At 48.4% G+C, this 12,904-nt stretch overlaps 1 protein-coding gene across 1 annotated transcript in view; it reads left to right on the top strand.

Moving 5' to 3' along the window:
• The window catches only part of PPFIA2 (PTPRF interacting protein alpha 2), a 342,348-nt gene that overhangs the window by 310,769 nt on the left and 18,675 nt on the right, over nucleotides 1–12,904 (top strand). Inside the window, 3 exon segments of the mRNA XM_030214146.1 lie at nucleotides 2,858–2,939; nucleotides 4,496–4,696; nucleotides 11,116–11,178. Of these exon segments, the coding sequence (XP_030070006.1) occupies nucleotides 2,858–2,939; nucleotides 4,496–4,696; nucleotides 11,116–11,178 (346 nt within the window).

Below are 12,904 nucleotides of genomic sequence, written 5' to 3'. Positions count from 1 at the left end.
CAAGTCACTTCATTGGCTTCCGATCAGATATCGCATACAATTCAAGCTCCTCCTCCTTACCTACAAATGCACTCAGTCTGCGGCTCCTCACTACCTCTCCACCCTCATCTCCCCCTATGTTCCCGCCCGTAACCTCCGCTCACAGGACAAAGCCCTTCTCTCAGTACCCTTCTCCACCATTGCCAACTCCAGGCTCCGCTCATTCTGCCTTGCCTCACCCTATGCCTGGAACAATCTTCCTTTACCCATACGCCATGCCCCCTCCCTACCCATCTTCAAATCTCTGCTTAAAACTCACCTCTTCAATGCTGCCTTCGGCGCCTAACCGCTTGAGAAATATAGAATGCCCCAATCTATCCACCCTATCAGATTAACTGTTCACTCGTCCTCTAGATTGTTCACTTGTCTTTAGATTGTTCTCTTGTCTTTTAGATTGTAAGCTCTTTGAGCAGGGACTGTCCTTCTATGTTTAAATTGTACAGCGCTGCGTAACCCTAGTAGCGCTTTAGAAATGTTAGTTAGTTAGTAGTAGTAGTACTGTCTTGAGTAGATATCAATCATGCAAAATGCTCATGTGACTGCTTGGTAACCCCCCCCCCCCCCCCCCCCCCCCCAAAAACACCCACCCACCTCTTTCCTACTACTAGAAAGGTAAAAGCCATCTGTAATGATCTGTCTCCAGATGCCATTGATAGTGTGGAAAAGTGCAGGAAATGTTGAATTGCCTTTTCATCCAATCACTTGCTTTTAAGTTCAGCGTCCCTGTCATTTGGATTGAGTTCCTTGTAGCAAGCAATATTTTTTTTTTTTACAGTCCATGCAAAGAACTTGCTCTATCTAGGGTTACCATATGTCCGGATTTCCCCGGACATGTCCTTTTTTTGAGGACATGTCCGGGGTGTCCGGGCGGGTTTTGCCCGCCCGCCTGTTTGTCCGGATTTCTGGATAAGCGGGCGGGCAGGCAAGCGGCGCAGTGGGTCTCCCCTCCCCTTACTTAACTATCTGCCCTGATGGTCTAGTGACCTCATTGGGGCAGGAAAGAGGGGCTCTTTCCTGCCCTTGCCCTGCATCCTTCTCAGTCTCGGCTCAGGATTCAAAATGGCCGCCGAGAAGGATGCAGGGCAAGGCAGCGCTCTGGGCAGGAAAGAGGGGGCTCTTTCCTGCCCCGAAGAGGTCACTAGACCATCAGGGCAGTAGATAGTAAGTAAGGGGGGGGGGGAGAGGAGGTGATGGGAGGGTAGGTGACGGGGCAGAGGAGGGGAATATATGACAAGGGGGAGGGGAGGTGACGGGGGGGCAGGGGAGGGGAATATGTGACAGGGGGCAGGGCGATGATATGAAAGGGGCATGGGCGTGGGCGGGAAATGTGTCCTCTTTTTAAGAGGACAAAATATGGTAACCCGCCTCTATCAAACTATTTACTTGCAGGCACCAAATACAAGAAAATTCCTTATTACATGTATAGAGTACTGCTATATGAATAAAGTAGTTGCACTGAATATACATGCAGTCAGAGCCAGTGAAAGGCCTTAGGGAGCTCTTGTGCCCTTCCCCGCCCCCTTCCCTTGCAGCCCAGCATCTCACTGCTCCCTATCTTCCCCCCCATAGGCCAGAATCTTCCTGTTCCTCCCCCATCCCCCCCCCCCATGGACCAGCAATAATCTCCCCCCCCCCCCTCTTCTTCCCTTGCCCCCTAGCAGTCCAGCATCTCATGTCATCCCAACACATCCCAACATGGTGGTCCAGCATCTCCCCTTACTCCTTACCCTTCCCTTACAACAGCAACTGGACATAACAGCCAGAGCTCAGCAGGCAAGCTGGCAGCTAAACAACAAAGATGCACGGGAGGGAGGGGGAGGCTCAACACATGGGTGCACTGAAGGCTGACACGTCCCCACCCACTTTGTAACTGAAAGTCTGGGACAAAAGAGGCAGTCTTTCAGCATACATATGCTGAGGACTTGCAGTTTCTTGTTTAGTTGTGAGCCTGCCTGCTAGTTCTGGTTTTTCTGCCCACTGCTGATTGGGAGGGGGAATGCCTAGGCCGCCATTTGCTACCCCGAATCTTGGCAGTCTAGGCAACCATCTAGTTCACCTAATGGAAGCACCAGCTGTGCATGCATTGCATGTTGTTCAGCAGGCCTAAATAAATGCATACCTTATCTACAGATCAAATGAATATCACTGCTATCCGGATATCCCTTCACCCTCCCTGCACCCTCAACCCCTTCCCTATACCAGTGGCGTAGCCAGTATGGGGTCACGGGGGCCTGGGCCCCTGTAGATTTGCCCCTGGGCCCCCCTGCTGACAACCCTCTCGACCCCCCCCCCCCCTTCCCGTCGCCTACCTTTGCTGGCGGGGGACCCCAACCAATCCCGCGCAAGGCTTCGTTCTGTTTCTGTGAGTCTGACGTCCTGCACATACAATGTGGGAAGAAGAGGACCTCGGCTGGTGGGGGTTGGGGTCCCCTGCCAGCAAAGGTAGGCGACGGCGGGTTGGCAGCGGGAGGGGGGATCAAGAGGGTTGTCGGCAGGGGGGGGTCAGAGTTGGTGGCGGGGGGGGTCGGCAATGGCAGAGGGGGGGGGTCAAAGTTGGTAGGGGGGAGGCTAAAATGTGCCCCCTCACCTCGGGCTCTGGACCCCCCTCCTGCCGAAGTCTGTCTACGCCCCTGCCCTATACAGATAGTAGTTGTCCATTCAGATGAATTTTTCATCCAAATATTAACTCTATGAGGGCCAAAAAATTCACTGGTATTGGTGAACGTGCCGCTTCTTTTGTAGTCCTGTAGATTTCCCCTTTAATATTTTGGGAGCAGAGATATGCTGCAATTTGATTTATGATGTGTGCTGTTTTTAGGCATGAACTTCTGGAAGAAGCTCGAAGGAAAGGGCTGCCCTTTGCCCAGTGGGATGGGCCCACCGTGGTTTCTTGGCTAGAGGTATGGATCAGAGAGATTTTCTAGAGGTCCGTTTTCAGGCATGGTGTTCCACAGGTTGCCTTGAAAGCATTGCATTGGGTTCAAAAGCGGGAAGAGGCATTCCTGGGGACACGTTTTAGGCAGGTTCCAAAAACAGCTGCTAAAGGCTGAAGTTTCAAACCTACATACCTTATTTAAAAATAAAATCCTATGTTTAACCCATTCAAAAATGTTAACACTGTAAAGTTATAGTTTAATGAAGGAAGAAAAATATCTTGAATGAAACTATGTCAACTGTATAGCTAAATGGTAACAGGACCCAGATCTGCTATTAAGTTTTAATTTCTACTGAACATAGAAAAGCAATTATTCAAACCATTCTCAAGGCCAGTTATTTAACAGATATAATAATGCTCTTTTTTTTTTTTAACCTTCTTGAAATGCATCACCCTTTGCAGAAATGCAAATTATTCCGCATGGTCTGCTTGATGTTTGTGAAATAACTAACGAATTAATACTAGAACCCTTGTAGCCTTTTAAGGAAATATAAAGGCTGCAGGTTTTCCCTTCCCCCCCCCCCCCCCCTACCCAGTTTTCTTCCACTCTTAAATAACTCCACCCAGATGGAACATTGAATGGTTCAAGTTCTCTCATTGAGTCAAGGAGAGACTGAGCTCCTCAGTGTCATGTCATTAACAGCAGTTTCCATCTTTCCCTCCCCTATGTTAACGGAAATTTCCTCCTCGACAGTGGCATAGCTTCGTGGGGCCTGGGCCCCCGTAGATTTCCTCCTGGACCACTCTCCCGAAGACCCTCTCCCCCCGCGAACCCTCCCCCGTCGTCGCCTGCCTTCGGTTTTGCTGGCGGGGGACCCCAATCCCCACCAGTTGACGTCCTCTTCGTCCTGCAGTGAAAAAAGTCTTCGTTCTTCTGTTGTACATGCAGGACGTCAGCAAGCATGCAACAGAAGAACGAAGACTTTTTTCACTGCAGGACGAAGAGGACGTCGGCTGGCGGGGATTGGGGTCCCCCGCCAGCAAAACCAAAGGTAGGCGACGGCGGGGGAGGGTTCGCGGGGGGGGGGGGGACGAGAGGCGGGGGGGTGTCAAAAGTGGCGGCGGGTCGGCAATGGCGGGGGGGGGGGCTAAAATGTGCCCCCTCACCTCGTGCGCTGGACCCCCCTCCCACCAAAGTCTGGCTACGCCCCTGCTTCTCGGTTACCCTTTGGGTGACTCGAGTCCTCTGCAGCACTATGGTCAAGAAGGCTGACCTAAAAAAAAAAACTGAATATATTGAACCGATTGATATTAAGCATGAGAAATTTAATTTAGGGACTGACTCAACAGTGCTACATGCGGCCATGAAGAGGATCTGAATTTGATTCTACAACTAGGCTTCTGCTCTTCAAGGCAGTGATGTCTGTAAGTGCTGTAGAGGCCGCCATCATAGAGTCTCAGGAGAGCGAATTTCACTTATCATACAATAGTGACACCTAGAGGTGAAATTCAGGATGCATGCCTATCAGATTCTGACAGGGAATACTAGTTGATGAATAAACGTGGTTTCCCCTTCAACAGCTGTGGCTTGGAATGCCAGCATGGTATGTTGCAGCGTGCCGAGCAAATGTGAAAAGCGGAGCCATCATGTCTGCTTTGTCTGACACTGAGATCCAGAGAGAAATCGGAATCAGCAATCCCCTCCATCGCTTGAAGCTCCGGCTAGCGATACAGGAGATGGTGTCGCTCACGAGCCCGTCGGCTCCTCCAACGTCTAGGACTGTAAGTAGCACAACCTCTCTGCCTACTGCCGTCTGGCATTAGGTAAATGTCTGCAGCAGCATGTCTTCCAAGTGAAACCATGGCAACGCAAATCACTTCAAAATCTACAGGATTATCCTGAAGAGCCTGGAAACGTATCTTCCATTAAACTTCTTAACTGTTAATCATTGATACAGGCAATATATTATTTCCTTTAGAGCGGAGCTTCTGAGTAGACTTAGCATGCATTTATTGCCTGTGTGTTTTATGGATACCGCTGGGCTTTATTCAGAAAGACATTTTTCTATTCTGTGCCTGTGGAAAACAAGCTTATACTGAGTAAGGCGTTTCGAGGGTAATTTAATAAGGGGTTGCCTAGTTAAAACACCTCTTAGGGTGTCTGTTGAACCTGTTTTATAAAGCTAGGTAGACTCCAGCTTGTGTTGAACCTGTTTTATAAAGCTAGGTAGACTCCAGCTTGTTTTTATAAAATACTAAAGTAAGTGGCAGCCATGGACACATAAACCAAGCTGATGTAAATGTCTGCATGAATATTTGTTGCAGATACGTGTAAATTATAGAATTTTATAATCTATGGGCCAGATTCTACATAAAGCATCTTAAATGTAGGCATGTCAGAATAATGCACATAGGGCCCCTTGTTACCAAGCTGCGGCAAAAGGGAGCCGGCACTGGCATCAGCGCGTGCTGAGGCCCCCTTTTACCGCAGCTGGTAAAAGGGAAGTCTCGCCTTCCTGCAGGAAGTGGCCGTGCAGCAAGTAAAGCACTTGTCGAGGGGGAGCCCATAAGGACTCCCGCATTAACCGTAACTGGGCAGCACGCAGCACTGCCCAATTACCGCTGGATACACTCCGGCGCTACAAAAATAAATACATTTTTGTAGCACTGGGAATAGCAATGCGCTAGGAGTGGGAAATCCCACCGGGCTGCTATGGTAGCCCGGCTGTATTTTCTATATAGCGAGTGGTAAGCCCCCCGTTGGGCTTACTGCCACTTAGTAAAAGGAGCCCATAGCGCTCTTCTATAAACCTTGTCTACACTAAGATGTGGATTATAGAATAGCGTATAGGGTGGGGAAACATATGTACCTAGTATAAATGCCCACTCCAAAATGTACACATGTTCCCCTGAGTTCTGTAACAACGCACGTAAATGTGATTGACGTCCCCAATATGCCTACACTCCTCCCATGGCCGCGCCCCCTTTTTAGCTACATGCATTGGAATTTAAGCACACCTAAAAAGAAGCGTGTGTAAATTCCAATTATTGCCAATTAGTGCTATGCTATGCGGGTCTTCTATTTTATTCATTTTATTTATTGGGACTTATTAACTGCCCTTACGAAGAGATTCACCCAAGGTGGTGTACAGCAGGTACAGTTTAACATTAAACTTAGAATTTTGTTAACAGCATAAAAATAGTAAAATAACCAAGAATAAACAAATACGGTAACTACCGTGAAACAATATACAAAATATGGCCGCCATTGGTTTTCGCCGATAATGGAAACGAATGGCGGCCATCTCAAAACCGGCCAAATCCAAGCCATTTGGTCGTGGGAGGAGCCAGCATTTGTAGTGCACTGGTCCCCCTCACATGCCAGGACACCAACCGGGCACCCTAGGGGGCACTGCAGTGGACTTCACAAATTGATCCCAGCTACATAGCTCCCTTACTTTGGGTGCTGAGCTCCCCAAAACCCACTACCCACAACTGTACAACACTACCATAGCCCTTAAAGGGTAAGGGAGGCACCTGGATGTGGGTACAGTGGGTTTCGGGTGGGTTTTGGAGGGCTCACATTTACTACCACAAGTGTAACAGGTAGGGGGGGATGGGCCTGGGTTCGCCTGTCTGAAGTGCACTCCAGTACCCACTAAAAACTGCTCCAGGGACCTGCATAGTGCTGTGATGGAGCTGGGTATGACATTTGAGGCTGGCATAGAAGCTGGCAAACAAATGTTTTTTTAATTTTTGGGGGGGTGGGAGGGGGTTGGTGACCACTGGGGGAGTAAGGGGAGGTGATTCCCGATTTTCAAGGCTTGGTCGTGAACAAAAAGGGACCAAGTAAAGTCGACCAAATGCGCGTCAGGGCCGGCCTTCTTTTTTCCATTATTGGCCGAGGACGGCCATCTCTTAACCACACCCCCGTCCCGCCTTCGGTACACTGCTGACACGCCCCCTTGAACTTTGGCCTGCCCTGCGACGGAAAGCAGTTGAAGCCGGCCAAAATCGGCTTTCGATTATACCGATTTGGCCGCCCTTAGAAGGGCGCCCATCTCCCGATTTGTGTTGGAAGATGGCCGCCCTTCTCCTTCGAAAATAAGCAGGATAGTAACATAGTTGATGACGACACATAAGATCAACATGTCCTAGCAAGTCTCAAAGGTTGCCTTCATCTATGAAGTGTAATGATCTTCCATCTATTTGCTCTTAAACCTATTAACTGCTGCTCACAAAATAAGATAATTGCTCAATGGTGACTGAATCTTGCTGATTATTCCTACAGCATCATTTGAGTTGCGCTTTATTGCTGAGTGACAAGTTCTTATTCTCAGAGGACTAAACTCAATTAATAAAACAACATTTTACTAATGAGTTTACTTTTCTATAATACATGACTTTGCACTGGAATATATGAGCATCATAACCTACAAAAAAATAATTAACAATCCATAGAATTAATTGAGCGGAGGCAAACCGTTGACTGAGAATGTTGGGTTTGTATAATTTTGTTGCAGAAATATAACAACATTCTAAATTATGTTTATTGGCTAGGACCAACCTACAAAATGGAAAAGGTAATACTCTAGTCAATATTTCACAGAAGTCAGCATTTTTCATCTGGTTTTATCCGGATGCTGGCACTGAATATTTGGGTCATTGGCTGTAACCAGAAGTTATCCAGGTATTACCAATATCCAGTGCCAATATCTGGATAGAGTAACTGGTTAGTTATCTGGGTATTGGTGGTGCCTGGCTAACCTCTGGGCCCGCCTTGATGCTAACAGATAGCTCCACAGTGATCAGATATTCAGTGGCACTATCCAGTGGAAATCTTGAAAACGCTACTGGGTTGTGGCCTTCGAGGTTGCCCATGCCTGCTTTAGACGAACCTTCAGCTGGGTGCCCCCTCTCCCGCGGTATGACTCAAGGCCTTAATCACCCCTCCGCCAGGAGTCCAGCATCTCCATTGTTCTTCTGTTCCCTATGCCCCTTCCCTGTAGGCCACCATCTCCTCTCCCCTTCTCCATTCATCACTGTAGTTCACCATCTCCCCTCCCCTTCTCCACCCATGTCTGTAGTCCACCATCTCTCTTCTATACCCATCTCTGTAGTCCACCATCTCCCCTTCTCTACCCCATCCCATGTCCCTCATATCTCACCTCTTCCCTGCCCCTGCTGTTGCGGTCATACACCTTCCTATGCTGAAGTTGCAAGGAGACTGAGTGCATGCCAGAGCTGGGCCCATGCTCAAATGCTATCACACGGGTACCAGATTTGAGTCGTTCATTAAAGCGCATTTTCAGTTGCAGGACCATTGATGTGGAACAGTCTTCCAGATATTTTACGTTGTCCTTTAAAAAAACAACACACATTTATTCTTAAAGGCTTTTTTAAAATATGTAGTCTTATGCAGAATTTGTGTTTTTGTTTTTTTTTTATTTATGTTAATTTATATACCGTGTCTTATTGCAGCTGCAAAACAGAACGGTTTACATATGTACAAAAACAATTAGTGTATACAAATAAACAAACATAGGAATTCCATTCATGACAGGAAAGCACAGCAAACCAGAATAAACTACATAATAAAATCAGTACAAATTAAAAATCTAATATACAGTTAAGCTGCCCCTTTTTCCTTTTCTTTTTGACCTTATCTCATTATGCTAAGTTCTGTTCTATGTAGCTTATAAAGAGAAAGGTTTTCAAAAGTTTTCGGTAATGGAGATAAGATTTCTCTAATCTGATCTCCTTTGGAAGGCTATTCCAAAGGGAGGGTGACAAATAGAAAAAAGCCGATCTCCGTGTAGATTCCCATCTAGCCTTAGCAAGAGGGGGAATAACTAACCTGTTATCTGTTAGGGATCTAAGAGTTCGCATAGCGGTGTAGGGAATAGTTAAATTCGACAAGTTTTGTTGGTATTGTATGTGACTTTTGATTTTATGAACGTATTTTTGTGAGCCGCTTGTTTTTTAGGTAGGGTATAAGTATTGTAAATAAAATAAAATAAATCCTCCCTCCCCCAGATTTCCTGTCATGGGCGGGAGGGAGTCGACAGCACTTGAGCGCAAGCTTGTTTAAATGCCCTGTCCCGGCGCTGAGTCTGCTTGCAACTTTGGCCTGGGAAGTAGGGCAGCTGGGGAGATGAGGTGCTGTTATCCTGCCATGTTGCTGCCCCTCCCCACCCCAGGTGTATGGCCAGTTTGCCTAGTAGGTGCCTTCTTTCCTTGTACATATACACATACGAGCTTAGGTGCAGAGCTGGCCCGTGTGTGCCTATGTTCCAGAGATACATGTGTAACACGCTATAAGGTACCCGTCTAACTTTGTGCCCCACCCACACTCTACCCACGTGTACATCCACCTGCAAATTACACACTGCTGTGGATAAGTCCACAATTATAGATGCATATCCGACATGTACACATGAATATGCAAATATTCTAAATATTTATGTACATAACTTATTTATTTTGACATATGTAGCCCACGTTATCCTAAATATACTCAAGTTCAATGTGGCTTAAAATAAATAAAACAGGCAAGGTTACGATCCCATAACTGGCATTTATATGTGAATGCCTTCTTTCTAGAATTAAAATGTAGAAACTGACGTGTAAAACCCTTATATAAAATTTAAAAATATATTTAACATTGGTTGTATTTTCTGTTTACAGAGGATTATGTATCCTTGTTTAAGTGATATAAATGCAGTAATTTGTTTAGAAAAACATTGTGAGCCCTCTAGGGACAGAGAAAGTACCCGTATCTAATGTGTACAGCTCTGTGTACGTCTAGTAGCGCTACAGAAATGATTAGTAATAGTAGCAGTTTGAAAAACTTGCAGTACTAGGTGGTAGCAGAGGGGAAAGTCTGTAATGTAGGGTAGAACTGCAAATACCATAGGCCGGTGTGCAGTTTCATTGGATAACTTAGTAAATTCCAGCAATCTCTGTTATACCAGTGTAGTTTCTACACATGTGACAACCTGTCTTATTACCTAGTATACTTTTCATATACTCCTTTACAATTAGCAAACCGTGTCAACGTTCTGCGTCGCCCTTTCCGAGATACTGTTTAAATGTCTTTCCATGCCTCCAAACCAGGGGCGTATCTGCGTGGGGCCACAGGGGCCTGGGCCCCCGCAGATTTCGCCCTGGACCTCCCTACAACAGACCCTCTCCACCTCCCCTCCCGCCCGCCACCAACCCGTCGCCGATCTTTGCTGGCGGGGGACCCCAAGCCCCCGCCAGCCGAAGTCCTATCTTCCGTGCAGGATGCAAGTTTCAACGCTTCCTGTTCTTCTGAGTCTGACGTCCTGCACGTACAACGTGCAGAACGTCAGACTCAGAATTTGGAATTCAGTCTGACGTCCTGCGCGTTGTACGTGCAGGACGTCAGACTCAGAAGAACGGGAAGCGTTGAAACTTGCAGCGGCGCAGCCTGCATGAAGAGAGGACCTCGGCTGGCGGGGGGTTGGGGTCCCCGCCAGCAAAGGTAAGTGACAGCAGCGGGGGAGGGTGTCATTGGTGGCGAGGGGGGGTCCGAAAATGGCGGGGGGGGGGGGGGGATCGGTGGCGCCGGGGGGGGGGCTAAAATGTGCCCCTCCCTCTGGCTCTGGCCCCCCTACCGCCCGAGTCCAGATACGCCCTTGCTCCAAACTACATGGAAATATTTTATTCTGCCTCAGCACGAAGGGCCTCTTTTACCAAACGTGCTAGTGATCAGGGCCGCCGAGAGGAGGGGGGCAAAATTCCCCGGACCTCCGAGGGGGGCCCGGCGCCGGGGTTCAGGCCGCCGGCGCTGCAGTCCCCGGTCTCACCTGCCTGCCTCCACGGCTCCGGGCCCTATTCATTCAAAGCAGCAGTCGCAGATCGCCTCTCTTCCTGCCTTCCCTCCCTGTGTCCCGCCCTCACGGAAACCGGAAGTTACATCGACGAGGGCGGGACACAAGGAGGGGAGGCAGGAAGAGACGCTTCCAAGATGCATTTGAAGGTGCTTTCCAATGGTTTTGATTGATTTGAAAGAGCGGGGTGTAAATGTAACAATAAATATAGTCATCTCTCATTGATGTGGTTGTGCTGACTGTGATGCTTATACGCTGTTAACTTACAGTGGTGCTGCCTTTCTTCTTTACCACTGCTTTTCCTAATGTGGATCCTGGCTGCTTCCTGTGGCCCCTTGGCATTAGCCCTCAGGTAATGTCTGGGTGACCCATGAGGAAATGGAAAACCTCGCTGCTCCTACCAAAGCGGTTAGTACTACTACTACTACTACTTAACATTTCTAGAGGAGGGGTGTGACTACGGCATGCTTGAAGGTGTCCGGGACGGTTGCAGTGGAAAGAGAGAGGTTAAGGATATGACAGAGAGGGGGGGGGGGGGGTGATAGTAGGGGGGATGGTGTTAAGTAAGTTGGTGGGGATGGGGTCTGAGGAACAGGTGGTGCATTTCGAGGAGGAGAGGAGATGGGCAGTTTCCTCTTCGGTGATATCAGGAAAAGAGGAGAAGGAGGCCTGGGTTGGTTGGTTGAGGGGAGTGGGTTATGGGATGAAGAGGGAGGGGAGGGTTTAGTGGTGAATTCAAGGTTGATCTTCTGGACCTTGTCACGGAAGTAATCGGCCAGTGATTGAGGAGAGAGTGAGGGGGGTGGGTGGGAGCGGAGGGCACTTTGAGGAGGGAATTGAGGGTGGAAGTGTTGAAGGTTGAGAGCTAGGAAGGAGGAGGAGGTTAGTCACTTTTTCTTAATTTTTGAACAATTTTGAGCAATGATTTTTGCATATATTAACAGGGATGCAAGGTTGGAACATGCCGGTTTGTGGCCACCAGGCAATGAGATGTGCATGCTGTCTTAAGTTCACCACGTAGTGTGATTAAAGTGGTAAAAGGGTAAATGCAGAATGAGGGGACCAATTTCTGTGGCCCTGAAATAAACGCAAGCCTTTGCGCATTTAAGATGACTGACACTGCAATATCCCAGAAATGACAGCAATGCTTGGGGAGCGGGGGTAAATGGTAGGTGAATAAGGCATTCTGGGCTCCTTTTACTAAGCGGTGGACTTTTACCTCTCGCTATACAGGAAGTACCGCTAGGCTACCACAGCGGCCCTGCAATACTTCCCACCCCTAGCATGCCGTCATTTCCGGTGCTACAAAAAATGTATTTATTTTTGTAGTGCCAGAGTTTACCCAGCGGTAATCGGGCAGTGCCATGCGCTGCCCAGTTTTACTGCAAGGTTAACACTGGAACCTTTACCACCACCTCAATGGGTGGTGGTAAGGTGTCCCCCCACCCCCGAAATGGCCGCATAGCAAGTGCTTTACTTGCTGCACAGCCATTTCCTGCAGGAAGGCTTGACTTTCCTTTTACCAACTGCAGCCAATTATTACTTAAGGACTCGTTCGCTAATTAAGGGGTCCTTTAACCAAGCTGCAGGAAAAAGGGTCCTGCGCTAGCAGCTGGGGGCCATTTCCCCTGCACACCAGGGCCCTTTTTCCCCCACAGTGGGTAAAAAAGCCCCCGCACACATAACCATACGGTAAGAGAACTCTTACCCCATAGCCATGCGATGGTGAGCCTTTCCGCCACCCATTGAGATGGCAATAAGGGCTCACCATGCTAACCCAGCGGTAACTGGGAAGCACGTGGTGATGCCCGATTACCACTGGATTATCCCCACGCAAGACATTTCCGGGGTTTTCTTTTCCCCTGGAAATGTCACGCACTTGGGGGCGGGACCTACTGCCGGCAGCCACGCTGGGTCGGTGGTAGTCCACGAAGTACGAGTGGTAAGCCCACATTGGGTTTACCAGCCGCTCTGTAAAGGGCCCCCTAAGCTGCGGTCACATCTTGGGATTACATCCAAATCTGGGCACATATATAGAATCCAGGGGATAGCGTGTAACTGCAAGAGGCAGAGGATGAGCAGGCCATGGGTGCATTACCAAGCGAGGCACATAATTTAACAGCATATTATCAGT

The sequence above is a fragment of the Microcaecilia unicolor genome, chromosome 9 (assembly GCF_901765095.1).
Source record: "Microcaecilia unicolor chromosome 9, aMicUni1.1, whole genome shotgun sequence".
In the NCBI taxonomy this organism is placed as follows: Eukaryota; Metazoa; Chordata; class Amphibia; order Gymnophiona; family Siphonopidae; genus Microcaecilia; species Microcaecilia unicolor.
Note: the sequence above shows the minus strand (reverse complement) of the source record. Positions and strands in the feature narration are given on the sequence as shown.